Here is a 19479-nt window from a genome sequence, read left to right as displayed (position 1 = left end):
AACCAAGGTACTTGCCTTTGACCGGAATCGAACCCGGGACCTTTCAGTCCCTAAGCTGACGCTCTATCCATTGAGCCAAACCGGTTTCGGCTTCTCACCACTCTTGTTTGTTTTTTGCTAGACCCTCAATTTGATTCCGTTGATCTGAATATCATTGTGTCAGTGACATATTGCCTTGATATTGAAAATTAGGAAGTTAAGTTTCCAACTATATTCTTTTTTCAACATTGTTTTTGCTGTTCTGGTCTATTGCATTTCCATGTGAATTTTAGGATCAGCTTGCCAGTTTCTACAAAGAAGGTAGCTGGAATTTTTATGGGAATTGTGTTGAGTCTGTAGATCAGTTTGAGGTGTATTGCGATCCTAACAATATTGTGTTCCAATCTTTGAACATGAAATATCTTTCCATTTATTTAGGCCTTTTTTTTTAATATATTTTTTTTATTGATTTTTCACAGAGAGGAAGAGAGAGGGATAGAGAGTTAGAAACATCAATGAGAGAGAATCATCGATCAGCTGCCTCTTGCACACTCCCTACTGGGGATGTGCCTGCAACCAAGGTACATGCCCTTGCCCGGAATTGAACCCAGGATGTTTCAGTCCGCAGGCTGACGCTCTATCCACTGAGCCAAACCTGTCCCGGCTATTTAGGCCTTCTTAATACATTCAACAGGATATTGTAGTTTTGAGTATTAAGTTTTCATAACTTTTGTTAAATTTATTTTAAAATATTTTTTATTTTTTTACCTTCAAATATGAAAAGCTGTTTTTTTCTAATTTTTTTTATTTTATTCTCTTTGATGCTATTATAAATGTGATTTTTTTCTTAATTTTATTTTTGGATTGTATAAGTGCATGGAAATAGAATTGATTTTGTAAATTAATCTTGTACGTATTAGATTTAGGGTTTGTTTTTTTTTTTTTACAGACCTTTAGTATCCCACTATTCTGACTTATTGATAAGACCACTCAGGGATAACTTATGTGTTCCATTTTTTCTTTTAATATTTCATCATCACTTAGTTGATATATAGGATGTATCCAATAGCTAATTTTGATACCCATGTGATCTTGTTAATGCTGTACATGGGTAAGAACCAAGTGATACCCCTGGTGCCTGTGCTCATCATGGATAGACAGGTGCAGCGTATTATAAGGTGGAAGAGTGTATAAGATGACGATAAGGCCTTCTAGCCAAACTGGGAATAGAGGTAACCTTTCCTGGCAAGAGAGCAAGGCCCTGGGGACTATTATGGCACTATGGATCATTATGGTGATGGGAGGAAGGTGTATTGCTCAAAGCTGGAGATGATTGGGAAATGTTGGAATCAGAAAAGGAGATTTTGTGTTATGTGTAAATGTTGGCTAAAATGTAAACTTAAGTTACTTGGGAGATTATTCTTAGTCTTTCTCACAAAATGTAGTCAAGTGTCACAACACTAATAAAAACCTTCTTACATTTGTGAGAATAGACTGTCTTTGATATCCCAGGACCCTGAGGGACCACATATACTAAAGAGAAGTATCATGGTGCCAGCAATATTTTGGTTTATCTGTTTTCAAGAAACTAAAAATTTACAGCTGTGTTTTATTAATTCTACTGCTTTCCCCTTTAGCCTTTAATAAAATATATGGGCTTGTTACCATAGGAAATGGTTTTGGTATTATAGTATATCATGTTTTCAACAGAATAAATAAGTGACACTAATTAGGTGAATTCCTAGGAAGCATATATTTCAATTTCACTTGGCTCCTGCTAATGAAGTTATAGTAAACCACAGTAAAATCAAATGGGTATAAAAATAAATCTGTTTTATTTTAAAAGCGAGGCTATTTGAAAAAGCCTCTCTCATTATAGCAGTTTTTTTCCTTTAAAAAAATAAGAAATGAAGGGTCTCTTCCCAGAGAAGCAAATGTGATTTGCATTTTTTAGTATGAACACCAACTAATGCTATGAAATATTTGTGTTCATAGTGTTTGCCATTCCGGGCTTTGAAAAGTCATGTAAAGCGTTTTTATTATCCTCCTCTCTGCAAAATTTTTGATTTTATCAGAGATGCCAGCCATACCCTCATAAAATATTTAAACATTAATCTGTAACCAGCTTGTGATTAAGTATTGGCAAGAGTGACATTAGGATGTTGGTCCTATGAATATTCTATGCCAGAGAGAGCCTTGTGCTCTTTTGTAAAATAAATTGAAAATTTGTTAAAAAAATAAATTGACTGCATATTTATAGATTTTTGACCCTGGTAATGAATTAGAAATATGATGATGCCTTTATTTTATTTTTCTCTCTCTTTTTAACCCTTTGCACTCCGCTGTCCCCTCTCAGGGGGGACATTGCAGTTTATTAGTGATTACGGGGAATTGAGTTAATTCAATGCATGTGTCCGCTGCAAAGTAGCGTCGAGTAGCTGGTAGCCAATGTCCAGAATGGTTCGGAGTGCAAAGGGTTAAATTTATTTTCTATAACTCAAGCCTCTAGTATTCTAGGGGCCAAGTAAGCAAAATGTAATAAGTGAAAAATTATACAACCAACTATCAAAGGTTTTTTTCTCAACTTTTCTTGGCTTCTGAACTCCATTCACAGGCAAAAAGTTATTCTTTATAATAATATATATTAAATTTTATTACATAAAACCCTTAATTGGCATTTATTAAAGATCGTCTTATAGGGAACATTATAATTACAATCCTTCATAGTATTTCTAATTTAATGACAGTTTTTAGCTTTTGGAAATTTAACAAGTAAACTGATTTCTTTTGAATTATTATATCAGAAAAACATTTGTTTTTTAAAAAAATTGAAATTTATATTTTTTTTGGGGGGGGGATTTTGCTTTTTAGTGTTCATAAAATGTATGTCACCCGATACTTGTGATTCTTTTAAGGTTTTAAGAAAATCAACTCAATTATAGTGATTAAACCTCTCCCCCAAACCTCACTCCAATTACATACTAAGCTAAGGAACATCAGATTTCTGCTTGCAATTAATATTTTGGGGAGTGGGTAAATAAATGAAAGTCAAATTGGATATAGAAGTCACAATATTGTGCTGTTTTTAAATATTGACTTTGGTATTTTAGAGACATCTGGATGTGTACTGTATAAGAATTTTCTTCAGAAAAAATGGAATTTTCTATTTGGTGGCAAGCATTAAGGCACATTTGCGTAATTATTATTTCCATTACCTTGTGTTTTAACTTAGAGTTACTTTTCCTTCTTTAAATATAAGGTCTATTCTGCCGAGACCGGTTTGGCTCAGTGGATAGAGCGTTGGCCTGCGGACTGAAAGATCCCAGGTTCGATTCTGGTCAAGGGCATGTACCGTGGTTGTGGGCACATCCCTGGTGGGGGTTGTGCAAGAGGCAGCTGGTCGATGATTCTCTCTCATCGATGTTTCTAACTCTCTATCCCTCTCTCTTTCTCTCTGTAAAAAATCAATAAAATATATTTTAAAAAATATATAAGGTCTATTCTGGATAGCAATGACATGAAAGATGATTTTCCAAAAGCTCAGAAAATCAACACTACCATAGCATCTAGTTGGGGGTCAACTGATTAAAAATTGCTCCTAAAGCCAAAACTGGTTTGGCTCAGTGGATAGAGCGTTGGCCTGCGGACTGAAAGGTCTCGAGTTCAATTCTGGTCAAGGGCATATACCTTGGTTGCGGGCACATCTCCAGTAGGGGTTGTGTAGGAGGCAGCTGATCGATGCTTCTTTCTCATAGATGTTCCTTCTCTCTTCCTCTCTGTAGAAAATCAATAAAATATATTTTTAAAAATTGTTCCTATAAAACCACTTATGATTTTTACTACCTACTAGGCATGGTCACCCCACATGCCCTTCTCTTTTAAAAAGAATATAATTTAATTATTTTTTTAGTTTAAAAAAATTTATTGGGGTGATAATTGGTTACTAAAATTAGGAAGGTTTCAAGTTGCAATTCTATAATACATCACCTATATATTGCATTGTTGGTTTATCAGCCAAAGTCAAATCTCCTGTCATTATATATTTGAGACCCCTTTTACCCTTTACTACGCCCCAACCCTTTTCCTCTGGTATAGGGTGGGGAGTAGTAAAATAAACTGAACATTTGTTACACCCTATTGTCTGTATATGAGTTTTTGTTTGTTCATTTGTTGCTTTTAGTTTTATGTCCCATATGAGTGAAATCATGGTTCTTGATTTTTTTTTTTTTTTAAATCTGATGTGTCTTGCTTAGCACGATATTCTCAACTAGAGGCCCGGTGCACAAAATTTGTGCACAGGTATGGTCCCTAGCCTGGCCTGTGATCAGGGCCATCCTCCCCAGCTGCCCACAGCCGGCTCTGTCCCCCTGCTGCCACCCACCCCTGGTTCCCTGTTCGCCATCAGGTGATCAGTGCCTGATGGCCAGGGGAAGGGACTTAGAGGTCAGCTGTTCCCGCCCACTTGCTGGCCCTGCCCCCACCGCAGTTAGCCATCAGGCAGTCGGAGCCTGCTGGTCGGGGAAAGGGACCAAGAGATGGTCAATGTGCTTCATAGTGACTGATCCAGCAGTAGTTCTGGCCATTCTGCCATTAGGGTCAATTTTCATATTACCTTTTTATTATATAGAATATCCAACCATGTTGTCCCAAATTGGCAGTATTTCATCTTTTATGTACTACCTCTTTAGTCATCTGTCAAAGGACAGACACTTTGGTTGCTTCCATGTCTTGGCTACTGTGAATAATACTGAGTAAACATGGGAATACATATGTTTTTATGAATAAATATTTTTAAATTTTGGAGGGTAGATACCCAGAAGAGGGATTTCTGGGTTATATTCTTAATCATTTTTTTTTTTTTTGGGGGGGGGGGGAGATCCACCATAGTGTTTTCCATAGTGGTTGTACCCATTTTCATTCTCTTGTAAATTCCTTTTTCCCCAAAACCTCTGCAATGCTTGTTACTTATCTTGTTGATAATAGTCATCTAACAGGTGATATCTCATTGTGGTTTTGAGTTGAATTTTCCTAATAGCTAGTGAAGTTGAGCATCTTTTCATATAGTGTTGGCTGTTTGTATGGACAAGGGTTGTTTCAGGTCCTATGCTCATTTTTTGAAGATTATTTTGTTGAATTGAAATATGCCACTACAAAAAGTATGAGTTACCTGCCATTCCTACTTTCAATGACTGGACCCTTTGAATGGGTTCACAAATTAAAATTTGAAAAATTTTGCTTTAGTCAATAAGTACATGACTAACTAGACACTGGAGAGAATTCTTTGTGTGAGAAGAAAGGTGAAAAATAGTAGAGCCTAGTTTTCATATATATTTTTGTGAAAGTAAAGCCTATATTTTCAACTTTCTTTGTATTGTACTTATTGGATAACGCATCTTATAGGCAAAGAAATCGAAGGAGACTGAAGATACACTGAGTGAATCAACCTTCCAGGATTTTGAGTACCCTAAGTATGACGACTACAGGGCGGAGGCTTTCCTGCACCAGCAGAAGAGGATGGAATGCTACCGCAAGGCCAAAGAGGCTTATCGGATAGGGAAGAAAAATGTTGCCACATTTTATGCCCAGCAGGTAGAGAGGAAAACTAGTCTTTGTTTTTTTTCTTTGTCACTTATGATGTAGATAATACTTGTATTGTGATGAGATTAAGCTATTCTGGGAATGTAGATTATGTAAGAGACATAAAGGTTTCTTGATATATAAGAAATGTATGGTTCTGAGACTTTTCATTTCCTTTGAAATACTCAGTTTCTGTGGTTGCTATTGCATTCACAGCTTACACGAACTGCAGTTTATTCTGATAGTATTTTCTTTTAGGTTAATTCCCCGATTCAGTACTGCTTCTAAACAGATACAGATCTTCTGGAGCAATGACAGCAGAATGTTAACATTGGCCATCTCAAGGAGGGATCACAGGGGCCTTGTGCTTTAAGTCATGTTTGAATTTTTAATAATGTATCACTTTTATAATCAGAAAAATAAAGTTACATTACTATCTTTCAGAGAAGTAAAATTTCACTTGGCATAGCATTACAAAAAATCTGCCTGATTTACTTTTTTTTTTTTTTTTAATTATTGATTTCAGAGGGGAATGGAGAGGGAGAGATAGAAACACCCTATGTAATAAAAGGGTAATATGCAAATCAACCGAACAGTGGAATGATCAGCTGCTATGACATGCACTGAGCACCAGGGGGCAAGTGCTCAATCTAGAAGCTGCCCTCTGGTGGTCAGTGTGCTCAGCCAGAAGCCCAACGGCGGTGGCAGGAGCCTCGCCCACCTCTGTGGCAGTTGGACATCCTCTGAGTGCTCTCGGATTGCAAAAGGGCGCAGGCTGGGGCTGAGGGACCGACTCCTACCCCACTAAGCCCCCGAGTGCATGAATTTCGTATACCGAGCCTCTAGTCAGTGATAAGAGAGAATCATTGATTGGCTGCCTCCTGCACACCTCTATTGGGGATCGAACCTGCAACCTGGGCATGTGCCCTTGGCCAGAACCTCACCTGGGGACCCTTCAGTCCATAAGGCAGTGCTCTATCCACTGAGCCAAACAGCTGTGATTTACCTTTTATTTTTGTGGTTCCATATGGCTTACTTTTTTTGTGATTGAGCAGAGAAATGCATCAAGCTGGTATAATCCTGTGAGCCCTAATAGCAAACCTTGAGAGATGGCTTCAGGGTTAATTACAAGGTGATGAAAGGGATGAGACTTGGGATTATCAAAGGATAAATCAATGGATTCCTTCTTGAGATGGATGGTGTTTAAATTTTGGTGCATTCTTACATATTAGCTCATTGCATTAAAAACAATTTTCAGTGAGCTGTTTTCTTTTTTTGTTCTACCTTTTATATGGTCCACTATTTATTTCCTCATTGCCTACCAAGTAACAAGTATTACAAGTGTTGACTAGTCCTGTGTTTATAATTAAAGGGTAGCCTCCATGAGCAGAAGATGAAGGAAGCTAATCACCTTGCTGCTGTAGAGATCTTTGAGAAAGTCAACGCCTCCCTGCTGCCGCAGAATGTTTTGGACCTCCATGGACTGCATGTGGATGAAGCTATAGAACATCTGATGGCAGTTTTACAGCAGAAGATTGAAGGTAGGACTGTGAAAATGACAAATCTTCAATTCAAAACAAGTCTTTGCTCATATTGGTATAAATTACAAATTCAGGAGGATATATGTGCCACATTTATAGGCTCTTTCTTCAAGAGAACCTTCTTGGGGAAGAATTGTCATGGGCATGGCCACTAACAGTTTCTTTTTTACTTCTCTGTTTTACTTATATTTGTATTTCTTTGATGTGTTTGTTAAAGGAAGGGCACAGTGTAATCTGGGAATCCTGAGACTTATAAGTGGGACCTTTCAGAAATATTATACATCTTTGTTCAATAGACATTTATTAAAGCTAATAGGTATTTCTTACATGTCAGTTGTTCAATAGGTGTTTAATAAAATACAGAAGTAAATGAGGTGATAGAATTTTTACAGAATTCTCACAAAAGCCAGGATTTCTGAGAGTTTGCATGATGGTGGTGGTTTTCCCTTTTTGCTTGCACTTTGTCTCTGCAGGTCACTACCTGCCTCTTCTCTAAATTCTGCCTCTTCCCAGGGCTTCGGATGAGGATCTTTTTCATGTTCCCACTTAACATCATACAGTTCACATACATTAAAGTATGTTGTTGGTTTAGATTCTTGTTTCTTTTTCATAATCAGATGGTAGCACTTAAAAAAATTCCATCTGTTTTAGTTACCTTGGACTTCAATAGTAGATGCCATCTCCTTTCATTAATAGAATAGTATTTTTGCCGAAACCGGTTTGGCTCAGTGGATAGAGCATCGGTCTGCGGACTCAAGGGTCCCAGGTTCAATTCCTATCAAGGGCATGTACATTGGTTGCAGGCACATCCCTGGTGGGGGGTGTGCAGGAGGCAGCTGGTTGATGTATCTCTCTCATCAATGTTTCTGGCTCTCTATCCTTCTCCCTTCCTCTCTGTGAAAAATCAATAAAATATATTTTAAAAAAATAGAATAGTATTTTTGAATTCTTAACTTGGCTTTTTCTTTATCTTCCTTTTTATTGTGAAGTCTTAGCTCTTACTTTGTGGCTCTATAGCCCTGCTTTGTCATTTATAGCTTCATTGTTCTGCTTAATTGGTTTATATATATTTTAGAAACCTTTACCCCCTATACTTTATATAGGTATATCATTTCAACACATATCACTGGTAAATAAATACTCGATTAAATATGACTGAATGACTGATATAAAAGATTGATACTTACGACTTTGTACACTGTTCTACAATATTTTGCCTAATTTTAATATCTGTTTATAATCCTTAACTAAATCAGTTATATTAGTGATTGTTTACGGTGAGGAGGGAGAGAGGGAGGGAAGGAGGGAAAGAGAAACATTAAAATGTTGTTTTTCCTTGAGCAGGAAATGAGCCAAGCTGGCCAGGGCTGCTTATGGTGTTTTATAATTTGTGTCCATTCTGTGTTTACTAGAGGCCCGGTGCATGAAATTTATGCATTGTGGGGGGTGGGGGAGGGGTTTCCCTCATCCCAGCCTGCACCTTCTTGTAGTCTGGGACCACTGGCTCCTCACTGCTCACCCGTCTGCCCAGTCACCCCTAACTGCCTCTGCCTGCCTGCCTTATAGCCCCTAAATGCTCTCCCCTGCCGGCCTGATCTCATCCCCTAACTGCCCCCCCTGCAGGCCTGATCTCGCCCCCCAACTGCCCACCGCTGCTAGCCAATTTGGTTATGATTGGTCGGTTTCTATGCCAGTCAGCATCAGAAGTTCCGCCAGCTAGGCAGCCATTGGCTCCCCATAGCACCCAGATTTGGTTCTGATTGGTTGATTTCTATGCTAATCAGTATCAGAAGCTCCACCACCTAGGCAGCCATTGGCTCCCCACAGCACCAACATTTGGTTCTGATTGGTTGGTTTTTATGCCAGTCAGCATTTCTGGGCCTGTTTCTGGACCTGATGAGGGAGGCGGGGCTGATCAGCAGCCCCCAAAGAGGCCTGGAGAGAAAGAGAGAGGCAAGGGCTGATGAACAGCTGCCACTGAGGCTATGGATCAGACCCTACTTCTCTCTCTCTCGGCCTGATCCGCAGCCCTCTCAGCAGTCAGTGCTGGATTGCCAGGGCAACCCAGCACTGGCTGTAGAACTGACTTCTGGTGTTTGATTGAGTCTTCAGTCATTACTGACACTGCCTTTTTACATATATAGATATTCTGTCTAGAGCTGTGGTCAGCAAACTGGCTCGTGAGCCACATGCCACTCTTTGGCCTCTTGAATGTGGCTCTTCCACAAAATACCATGGCCTGGGCAAGTCTATTTTGAAGAAGTGGCATTAGAAGAAGTTTAAGTTTAAAAAATTTCAATCATTGGATTATGGATATTTAGCTCTATTGACTAATGAATTTGCCCACCACTGGTCTAGAAGATGAATAAATCATTTAATAAATTTGATTATTATCTATATTCTATGCATCAAGGATAAAGCAGTGAAAATGATAAAGACTGTTTCTATAGATTTTGCCTTCTATTAGGGCAGATGATAATGGACAAATCCTATCTAATAAAAGAGTAATATGCAGATTGATCATCACTCCAACACACAAGATGGCTGCCCCCATGTGGTCAAAGATCCTTCCCCCATGTCGACACAAGATGGTCAGCAGGAGAGGGCAGTTGGGAGGGACCAGGCTTGTAAGGGAGGCAGTTGTGGGTGATCACGCAAGCAGGGGAGGCAGTTGGGAGGCACTAGGCCTGCAGGGGAGGGCAGTTGAAAGGGACCAGGCCTGCAAGGGAGGGTAGTTGGGGGTGACCAGGCCGGCACAGGAGGGAAGTTGGGGGCAAAAAGGCTGGCAGGGGAGCAGTTAGACATCAATCAGGCTGGCATGGGAGTGATCAGGCTGTCAGGCAGAAGCGGTTAGGGGCAATCAGGAAGGCAGGCGGGCAGGAGAGCAGTTGGGAGCCAGCAGTCCTGGATTGTGAGAGGGATGTCCGACTGCCCGTTTAGGCCCGATCCTGGTAGGATCTGATTTAACCAGGCAGTTGGACATCCCTCAAGGGGTCCCAGATTGGAGAGGGTGAATGCTGGGCTGAGGGACATTCTTTCCCCCTTCCCTCCCCCCGCACGAATTTCGTGCATTGGGCCTCTAGTAGTTACATAAATAGTTAGGATTGTGATAAGAAAGTACAGGTTGCCATGTTTCATTTTACATACTTTCCCAAAACCCTATATAATCTGTTCCTTGCCTGCCTCTCCTTTTCTGTATGTTTATCTACACTTTCATTTCTTGGGCAAAGTTAGGCTCCCCATTAATAACCTCTCGTAGTATTCCTGTGTATTACAATATTTGTAAAAAAGCTTATTGTATAAATTATTAAATGCCTTTCTGGCCTAGAATTGAGACAGTGATATTATTGACCTAACATTTGTATATAGAGCCTTTTCAATATTCAAAAATACTTTTGAATAAATGACTGAATAAAGGGTAGGTATTCCTCATTTTGTAGATGAGGACACAGATTTTTAAAGTTTATAATAAGTGTTTGTAAGAACGTGGAGAATTGCAAAACTCATATATTGCTAGTGGGAATGTTAAATGGTGCAACCACTATGGAAAGGTTGGCATTCTTCCAAAGGTTAAACATAGAATTACCATATGTCCCAGCAGTTCTGCTCTTAGAGAATTGAAAACAATCCAGTCACACAAAAATTTGTACATGGGCTGAAATCGGTTTGGCTCAATGGATAGAGCATTGGCCTGCGGACTGGGGGGTCTCAGGTTCGATTCCCGTCAAGAGGATGTGCCTTAGTTGTGGGCACATCCCCAGTAGGGAGTGTGCAGGAGGCAGCTGATCGATGTCTCTCTCTCTCATCGATGTTTCTAACTCTCTATCACTCTCCCTTCCTCTTTGTAAAAAAAAAATAAATAAAATAAATAAAATAAATTATGTTAAAAAAAAGAAAAAGAAAAAAAAATTTGTACATGAATGTTCTTAATAGCCAAAAAGTGAAAACAACCGAAATGTCCATCAACTAATGATTGGGCAAACAAATGTGCAATATTCACGCAGAGGAATATTATTCAGCCATAAAAAGGAGTCAAGAACTGATGCATACTACAAAATGGACGAACCTTATAGACATTGTGCTAAATGAAAAAAGCTAGATATAAAAGGTCACATATTTATATGATTTCCATTTAGATGAAATTCCCAGAACAGGCAAATCCACAGAAGCAGAAAGTACATTAGTGATTGCTAGAAAGGAGAAAAAGGGTGGAATAGGGAATGACTGCTAACAGCTCTACAATTTCTTTTTGAGAAGATGGAATATTCTGGAATTAGATGGTGTTGATATTGCACATAATTAGAATATACTAAAATCACTGATTTGTACATTTTAAAATTGAAATTTTTATATTATGTGAATTTTATAGCAATACAAAAATTACAAGAAAAATAGGAGTTATATAACTTATATAAATACTTGATAGATACTTACTTGGTCAGACCCAAGATCCAAACTCTTTCTGGAAGCCAAGGCCCATTTTGCTGCCACCTGTGGTGACCTGTAGTTACTGCAGTTACCACCAGGTGGTGATATTGTTGAATAGAATCGTGTCCACGGGAAAATCTGTGGCTCTGCCCTGCATTGCTTTGTCATAAAAGATGATTGTCAGAATTAAGAGTAAAAAAAAAAAAGATATCTGACCCTTCTGTCTTCATGATTGAAATATACACCACCACCACCCATGAAGTATTTTTGTCCCCAAATAAACCAGAAACAAAGCCTTTAGATCTCACAACTACTTCACAGGGATTTATAGGGATCATAGAAACGTGTTAAATGGCACCATGGAGATACAGTCAGTAAAACCCAGACTGGAAATCTAGGATAAATGATCCAATTTTTCCAGCAAATTTCAAAGAAAAACACAATGGGAGGGAGAACCTTTTTTTTTTTTTAATTTCAGAGAGGAAGGGCGAGGGAGAGAGATAGGAACATCAATGATGAAATTCCCAGAACATCATTGATCAGCTGCTGCTTGCACACAATCCGGGCATGTGCCCTGACTGGGAGTGAACCATGACCTTCTGGCTCATAAGTTTACACTCAACCATTGAGCCAAGCCAGTCGGGTAAGGGGGGCAGAGAGAGGATCTTTAGATTAAAAGTTCCTTAAAAAATATATCAACCAAATACAATGTATAGACTTGTTTTAACCTTGATTCAAACAAATCCCTGTAAAAATAGTTTCTGTGACTGAGGATATTTTTAGAATAATGATATTAAGGAAGTATTTTTAATTTTGCAAGATATTGGTGACATATTGGTTATGTTTTTTAAGGTTTTTTTAAAATACTGAAATATTTGCAATTGAAGTGATAAGTAATTTAGCATATGCTTAAAAATGAGTTAGTTTTTTAAAAGGTGGTAAACATCAGGAATAACCTGAAATTTGTGAACATATACCAGTACATTAATTCATTCAACAAACATCTTCGAACACTTTATTTGAGGCATGTGATTCAAATAAACAGTGTTTTCAGAGCAGTAAGTAAACTACTGAAAGAGGGGATTGGTATAAATGACCGCCCTAACTGATGAGAGGAGCAGTAGTAAAGGAGTGATGAGTGAGTTACAGCTAGTTAAGTAGTGAAGGAATGGTGAAAGTAAATTATACTTAGTTAAGCAGTGAAAGAATGGTGAGAGTGAACAAGTGTTAAGTAGTGAAGGAAAATAAGACAGTGTCTTATATTAATTTTTTCTCCCAAAGTTGTGCTAGGTCTTATTTTCAGGTGATGTCTTATCTTTCTATGCGCTAGGTCTTATTTTCAGGTGATGTCTTATCTTTCCATGCGCTAGGTCTTATTTTCGGAGGATTTCTTATTTTTGGGGAAACACGGTAGTTAAGTAGTGAAGGAATGGTGAAAGTGAATTATAGTTAAGTAGTGAAGGAGTGGTGAATTATACTTAGTTAAGCAGTGAAGGAGTGGTGAGAGTGAATTAGTTAAGAGATTCAAGTTTTGTTTTTTAAAATTCTTTCACCCAAGGATATTTTTCCATTGATTTTAAGACAAAGTGGAAGGGAAAAAGGGAGTGGGGAGGAGAGAGATGAAAGAGACATGTCGATTGGTTGCCTCCCTCATGTGACCTGAAGGAGGCCAAGGATTGATCCTGCAATTGAGGTGTGAGTCCTTGACCAGGAATTGAACCTATGATCCTTTGGTCTGCTGGCCAGAGCTCTAATCACTGAGAAAACCAGCCAGGATGAGACTCAAGTTCTCTTAAAAGCAAACTTTTATTTGTAATATCACACCCATAAGTAAAAATGCACAAATAATAATTGTATGGTACATAAACTTTTTACAAAGTAAATACCCTTGTATAGCCAGAACGCAGCTCAGTTGAATTTTGAATAAAATATTGCTTGAAGTATTAGATATAGCTTAAAGTAGAAATGGAGATCTTAAGCAAAGAAGGAATTAAAACTGCAAGAGAAACATGTCCTCTTAAAATTCCAGGCCAATTATTGCCCTGGAGACATGGAACTTGAAAAACCATCTGCTGTGGATCTGCTGGAGTCTTAGGGCAACTGTTTAAAGTAGGGGTGTCGAACTCAATCAGAGAAGGGGCCAAAATCTAAAATCCAGCCTAAATCGCGGGCCGAATGGTTTACTGAACAGTCATAAACTGTCATTGTGATGGAAACGCAGCGGAGTGCAGTGATGACAGCGCGGTGCGGGCCACATTGCAAGGCCTGGCGGGACGGATTTGGCCCGCGGGCCTTGTGTTTGACACATGTGGTTTAAAGCATTACAAATAGTAGTAATATATCTCCTTTTTCCCTCCCTTGATCTCCCCACAGCCTCCCCTACCCCCCTGTTTATGCCTCCCCCCCCCCCCCCCCCAATGTCTTGTATCCATTGGTTATGTTTATAATCTTAGGGCAACTTGACAAGCAGAATATGGAATGTTTTTATTGTATGTATATGTATTTTATGCTAAAAGTAAAAACTTGTGCTATTTATAACTGAGGAACAAGTATTTATTAAATTCATTACCGTAAGTCAACTCTTATTAACATGCTTTTAGAATTTTATTGTAGCTATTATTGACTTTCAGGATTTACATATCTGATTTTCTCAAGATCATTGCCAGAGTAGGAGCGGCGTCTTCTAAGAATCGCAGGTTCACTCAATATTTAAAAGTCACCTATTTGGAAGAAATTCTGAAGTTAATAATTATCTTTTAACAGACTGCAGTCTATGTTATATATTTAGTGGGTTTGTTGTAGCCATTTCTGAGGGGGATACTTTTTAAAGTACTTGCTTTATGTCCCTCTTTACTGATGAGGAAACAAGCACAGATAGGCTAAGTAACTTGTCTGAGGTCATAACACTCAGTCACTAATGGCAGAGCAGCTAATTAGGCCAAAGCTGACTGGCTTCTGAGCATTTACCGTAACTTATGGGGTTGTTGTGAAGATTCTTAGTAATTGTAAATCACTTCAAGCAATGTCTGATTCCAGGGGTGTAATAATTTTTAGGTATCATATTGTAATTATTGTTATTTCAGAGAGATATTTTGATAGCACAAGGAAATCTCCTTTGCCACAGGGGAAAACGTTTCACTTTAGTTTTTAGGCACATGAATGGCTTATAAGGCTTCCATACTTCAACGGTGTAGATAAAACTTATATTTAAAAATATCAGTTCTAAACTGATGAACAAAAAGATAGATACAGAGACAGTAAAGCAACAAACAGACTGTCAAATTACAGTGGGGAGGGGAGGGAGATATGGGGGAGATAAGAGATCAACCAAAAGACTAGTATGCATGCATATAAGCATAACCAATGGACGCAAAACTCTGGGGAGGGAGGGCATGTATGGGAGTGGGGGGGAATTGTTAAGATATGTACACATGTAATACCTTAATTAAAAAAACAAAAACAAAAAAATATATATAATTTCTGGGTTTTTTAAAGTAATGACTCTGTGAATCCTCATGAAAATAATTTCGCATGTGTTTTGAATAGTTCACACTTGTTTTCTGTTGAGAATGTAATTTAAATTATTTGAACTATTCCAATTCCTTTTGTAACAGAATTTAAGCAGAATGGTGGCAAACCCTATCTGTCTGTGATTACGGGGAGAGGCAATCACAGTCAGGGAGGAGTAGCTCGTATCAAGCCAGCTGTCATTAAATACCTCACAAGCCATAGCTTCAGGTGAGTATAAATTGCTGTTACTGGTAATTGACAATTACCCATAGCTATAAATAGTAAACACTTAAGAGTGTGCCCAGAACGGTATGTTAAAGTAGTTAACTAAATTTGATCATCTGGTTTTAGCTACAGTCATGCTTAAATTATAATTCCCTGCTGGATTTATGATGTCCAGTAAACCAGAAAAGAAAGAAAAATGTATTTGTTATTGAAGTAATCAGTCATCTGACAAAATTATTTTTGTTATAAATTTAAAATCTTGCTGAAACTGGTTTGGCTCAGTGGATAGAGCGTCGGCCTGCGGGCTGAAAGGTCCCAGGTTCAGTTCCGGTCAAGGACATGTACGTTGGTTGCTGGCACATCCCCAGTAGGGGGCGTGCAGGAGGCAGCTGATTGATGTTTCTCTCTATTGATGTTTCTAACTCTATCTCTCTCCCTTCCTCTCCGTAAAAAAAAAAATCAAAAAAAAATCAATAAAATATATTAAAAAAATAAATTTAAAATCTAAAAGAAAGTAATAATATTTGTATTTCTTTGATAATGTATTATCCAAGATAATTAGGTTACACATATAATAGTTTAAGATTGCTGTTTAATTATCCTTTTGAAAGTAGATGTATTTTGGAAAGAATTAGAAGTTTCTCCTGAAATGTGGTTATAATTTAGATGTGTTTAAGTATTAGCAGAAACACTATAGTCATTGTGAATTTATACATCTTTATAAGTTAAATGGTATTAATGATCTTAGCTGACAAATATGAACTGTTCTTCTTTATTAAGTGATTATCATTCTGCAACAGAAAGCAACAATAAAAAAAAGTCTAAGAATAAAGATCTGTTGATAGATTCCCTGAGGATATATCTCATTAAGTAGCCTTCTCTCCCTACTACTAATTTCAGTTAGTAAAGCATATTTTTTATGCCATGTAACAAATGTTGTTTAGTTACATTTTAGAAAATGGTAGTGTTTTGAGCATAAAAAGATGACGTTATAGTTACTTTTATAAAACCAGAACATTATCACATTGGGATTAATGAACTATTTTAGAGACAAGATTTTTTGTTTGTTTGTTTGTTTTTAAATTTCACACCGAGGGAGTTAGAACCATTTAATGACCTGATGAATCAAACTTACCTATTAGATTTCTTCTTGTTACACAAAGCATAGAAATAATAAAATGTAGACATTATCTTATACTTGATATAGTATGCTCTTCTTCATGAAAGTCAAATTCAGACTTGAGAGTTTTGATAAATCTTAAATTGTTATAACTATTAAGTTAGGAGTAAACCCTAGCCTTAGGATTGTATTTATTTTGACAACAGATTAAAAGGAACATAAGCATAGATACTGATCCTGGTTATTGAGGATACTTTGATAGTAAATATATTTGATGCTAGAAGCTCAATGCACAAAATTCATGAACTGGGTGTTGAGGGAAGTGTCCCTTAGCTGGTCTGCACCCTCGCAGTCCAGGAGCCTTTGAGGGATGTCTCACTGATGGCTTAGGCCTGTTCCCTGTCTCCACCACTGCCACTGTGCTTGCTAGCCATGAGCCCGGCTTCTGGCTGAGCTGTGCACCCTTGTGGAAGTGCAATGACCACCAGGGGCAGCTCCTGCATTGAGTGTCTGCTCCCTGGTGGTCAGTGCATACCATAGTGACTGGTGGTTCTGCCATTGGGTCAAAATTGGCTCTCTGACGTCCCCTGAGAGATCCCGGATTACAAGAGGGTGTAGGCCAGGGCACGGGACCCCACCAGTGCATGATTGACTGGTCGACCAGTCAACTGCCTTCCCCCTGGTGGTCAGTGTACATCATAACAAGCAGTTGAGCAGCCTTAGCACATCATTATTAGCATATATGTTTTCATTGGCTGAATGGCCAACTGGACGACTGGACACTTAGCACATTAGGCTTTTATTACATGGGATAGGCCTTTGGAATTGATTATAATATACATTTCTTACCTAGTTAGAAATTTTTATCTTTAAAATTACTCTTCTCATTTTTGCAGGTTCTCTGAAATTAAACCAGGGTGCTTGAAGGTCATGCTAAAGTAAAATAAACATCCTTGACTTTGAAGTGTGAAGGTTTGTAGGTTAAAATTAATTTTATTTGCAGTAATTTAGTCAATTTTACTATCAACATGTGTTTTATTAGAAATAATGTCCAGTTATAAAACAAAATGTGATGATGTTTTTTAAAATACAAGAGTTTAATTTTTTATTGAATTATATGCCAAATATGTTAAAATATTAAAGATAATTTTCTTAGATAAAATTATTAGATCCAGTTTTAAAGTTTGAAAGTGCACAGATTCTTTCTAAAAGAGAATTTATCTTTCTATTAATTGTTTGATGTTTAGTGAAGGTCTAATATCTATGAGAGGCATTTAAGTGCTTTGAGACTTGGTTCATGCCTCAAAGCCTAGTGTTAAAAAAACACACAGTAATAGTAATGAAAGAAAGGAGAGCTAATAAAAACACTTGAATGCTTTTTTATTTCAGAACAAAATTTAAAAAAACTTGTTATTTTGCTATATCCTATTGGAAGGAAGACATGTTGTTGTGCTTTCTTCTGCTTTGTATTTGTATATGGTTTTGATCTCTTAACCTTCTGTTTCTTTTTTCTGCGTGTGGGCATTTCCAGGAGGAAAGTTGGGGTCTGAGATTTTATTGCGGTTTTATACCTTCCAAAGGCAGGACATTTTCAGAGGAGAAGTGGTTAGATATCTACCAAATGTTGCCGTCATATAGAACTGCTTCTAGAACCGTGTAAGTGGTATTTAAGATAGTTCTGAAGAGCCGTCTTTTATATTTGAGGTGTGTATTTTCTAGGCTGCAGTAAGGTCAAAATTCAGTTAACTTAAAAACAAATATAGAAAACATTTTTGATATAAGTATAAAAAGAATCACTACAATTTAAAAGTTTTTAACTTTTTAAAAAGAGCCAACTTCCTGGAAGAAAACCTTCACTGGTTTCTGTGTTTTGGTCAGCTAAAAAGTCCGGTTAGTGTGTTAAAGTATGTCAATACAAGTTTAATGTGGTAAAGTTTAATTTCCCAGTATGAGAGTGTGGTTTAAATAAATTTGACTTTGGATATGGAGAATACTTTTCAACATAAAATTTTAACAATTGTGTTGCTCTTTGACAAGCTTAAAAAATCATTTGGATCAGGAATTAGAGGATTGAACTGTTACTGAAAGAACCCTCTATTACAGAAGGGTTTCCTAAAATAACACATATTAATGAAAATAGAACTCAAAAACACACTTTTATATACCATGAAAGCATGCTTTTAAAAGAAGAGCTGTGTTGTTGAATTTATTTCCACAAAAATAAAAATATGTTTATTATTTAGAAATGGTTAGTAACTAATAATTGTATTATTCATATTCTATGTTTGTAATAACTTGTTAAAAAAAGAAAAAATGCCAGCAGTTTAGCAAATGTTTTTAGTAATATCTAGAAGAGTTATATACATTAAAAATAAAACAGTTCATTTCAATTGTTAATGATATAAAGTATTTTTAAGTATAAATTAATATGATGTAAGAAATGTGATTAACAATACTAAAACCTAGAGTTATTCAAGTGTGTAGCTGCATATTCTGTGTTTTTATATTTCCACACCCAGTTTAAAAATTGCTTTTGAGCACTTCAGCTAAACTTATTTTAATAATATTATAATTATCCTTAATGTGGGAGCAGTCAAAAAGGACAAGAGGTGAGGTGTTTTGTGGCAAAAACCAAATGAAAGAAGTTTTGTTTTATGTTGTCAACTTTAATGTACTTTATTTTGCTAAACCTAGGGTATTTCTCCTTAATCATCATTCATAAATATATAGTCACATTTTAAGCATCATATGTATTTTTGTAAAGCTGTTTAATGCTATACTGCTGCCTACCCCACTGTCTAGCATAGTTTAAGCAACGCATAATTATGAAAAAATTTTTATAATCGTTCCTTGTTTTGCCCATTTTTAAATCCTATGTATCAAAAGTAAAGATAGTGTAGGGATTTTCAAAGTTTTTATGTGTTGGTATATTTGTGCTAGTACATTATTCATTAGGTTGGCTCTTTGCAGAAGTACTAATATATTAAAAGTGCAACACTTGTGTAGTTTGGAAGGTTTTAGTAACAGTTCTATCTTTCAGTAGTCTCTTATCCCAGTACCTACCAGGGGGAAAAGAGAACAATGTGGAAACCACAGTGA

General features: G+C 37.2%; 1 protein-coding gene across 11 annotated transcripts in view; it reads left to right on the top strand.

The window, feature by feature from the left end:
* Nucleotides 1–19121, top strand: part of N4BP2 (NEDD4 binding protein 2) — a 74273-nt gene extending 55152 nt beyond the window's left edge. For 10 of the 11 annotated variants that reach the window (XM_036418072.2, XM_045573231.1, XM_045573224.1 and 7 more), the window contains 4 exons: nucleotides 5380–5568; nucleotides 6929–7097; nucleotides 15140–15263; nucleotides 17277–19121. In XM_036418072.2, coding sequence (XP_036273965.1) covers nucleotides 5380–5568; nucleotides 6929–7097; nucleotides 15140–15263; nucleotides 17277–17322 — 528 coding nt within the window. In that variant the 3' untranslated portion in view covers nucleotides 17323–19121. Of the gene's footprint in view, nucleotides 1–5379; nucleotides 5569–6928; nucleotides 7098–13554; nucleotides 13628–15139; nucleotides 15264–17276 lie in introns of those variants that run through there. The other variant, XM_045573212.1, reaches the window with a different exon arrangement.
* Nucleotides 19122–19479: the final 358 nt, after the last annotated feature.

Source organism: Pipistrellus kuhlii, unplaced genomic scaffold (assembly GCF_014108245.1).
Source record: "Pipistrellus kuhlii isolate mPipKuh1 unplaced genomic scaffold, mPipKuh1.p scaffold_m20_p_1, whole genome shotgun sequence".
NCBI classification, from domain to species: domain Eukaryota; kingdom Metazoa; phylum Chordata; class Mammalia; order Chiroptera; family Vespertilionidae; genus Pipistrellus; species Pipistrellus kuhlii.
Note: the sequence above shows the minus strand (reverse complement) of the source record. Positions and strands in the feature narration are given on the sequence as shown.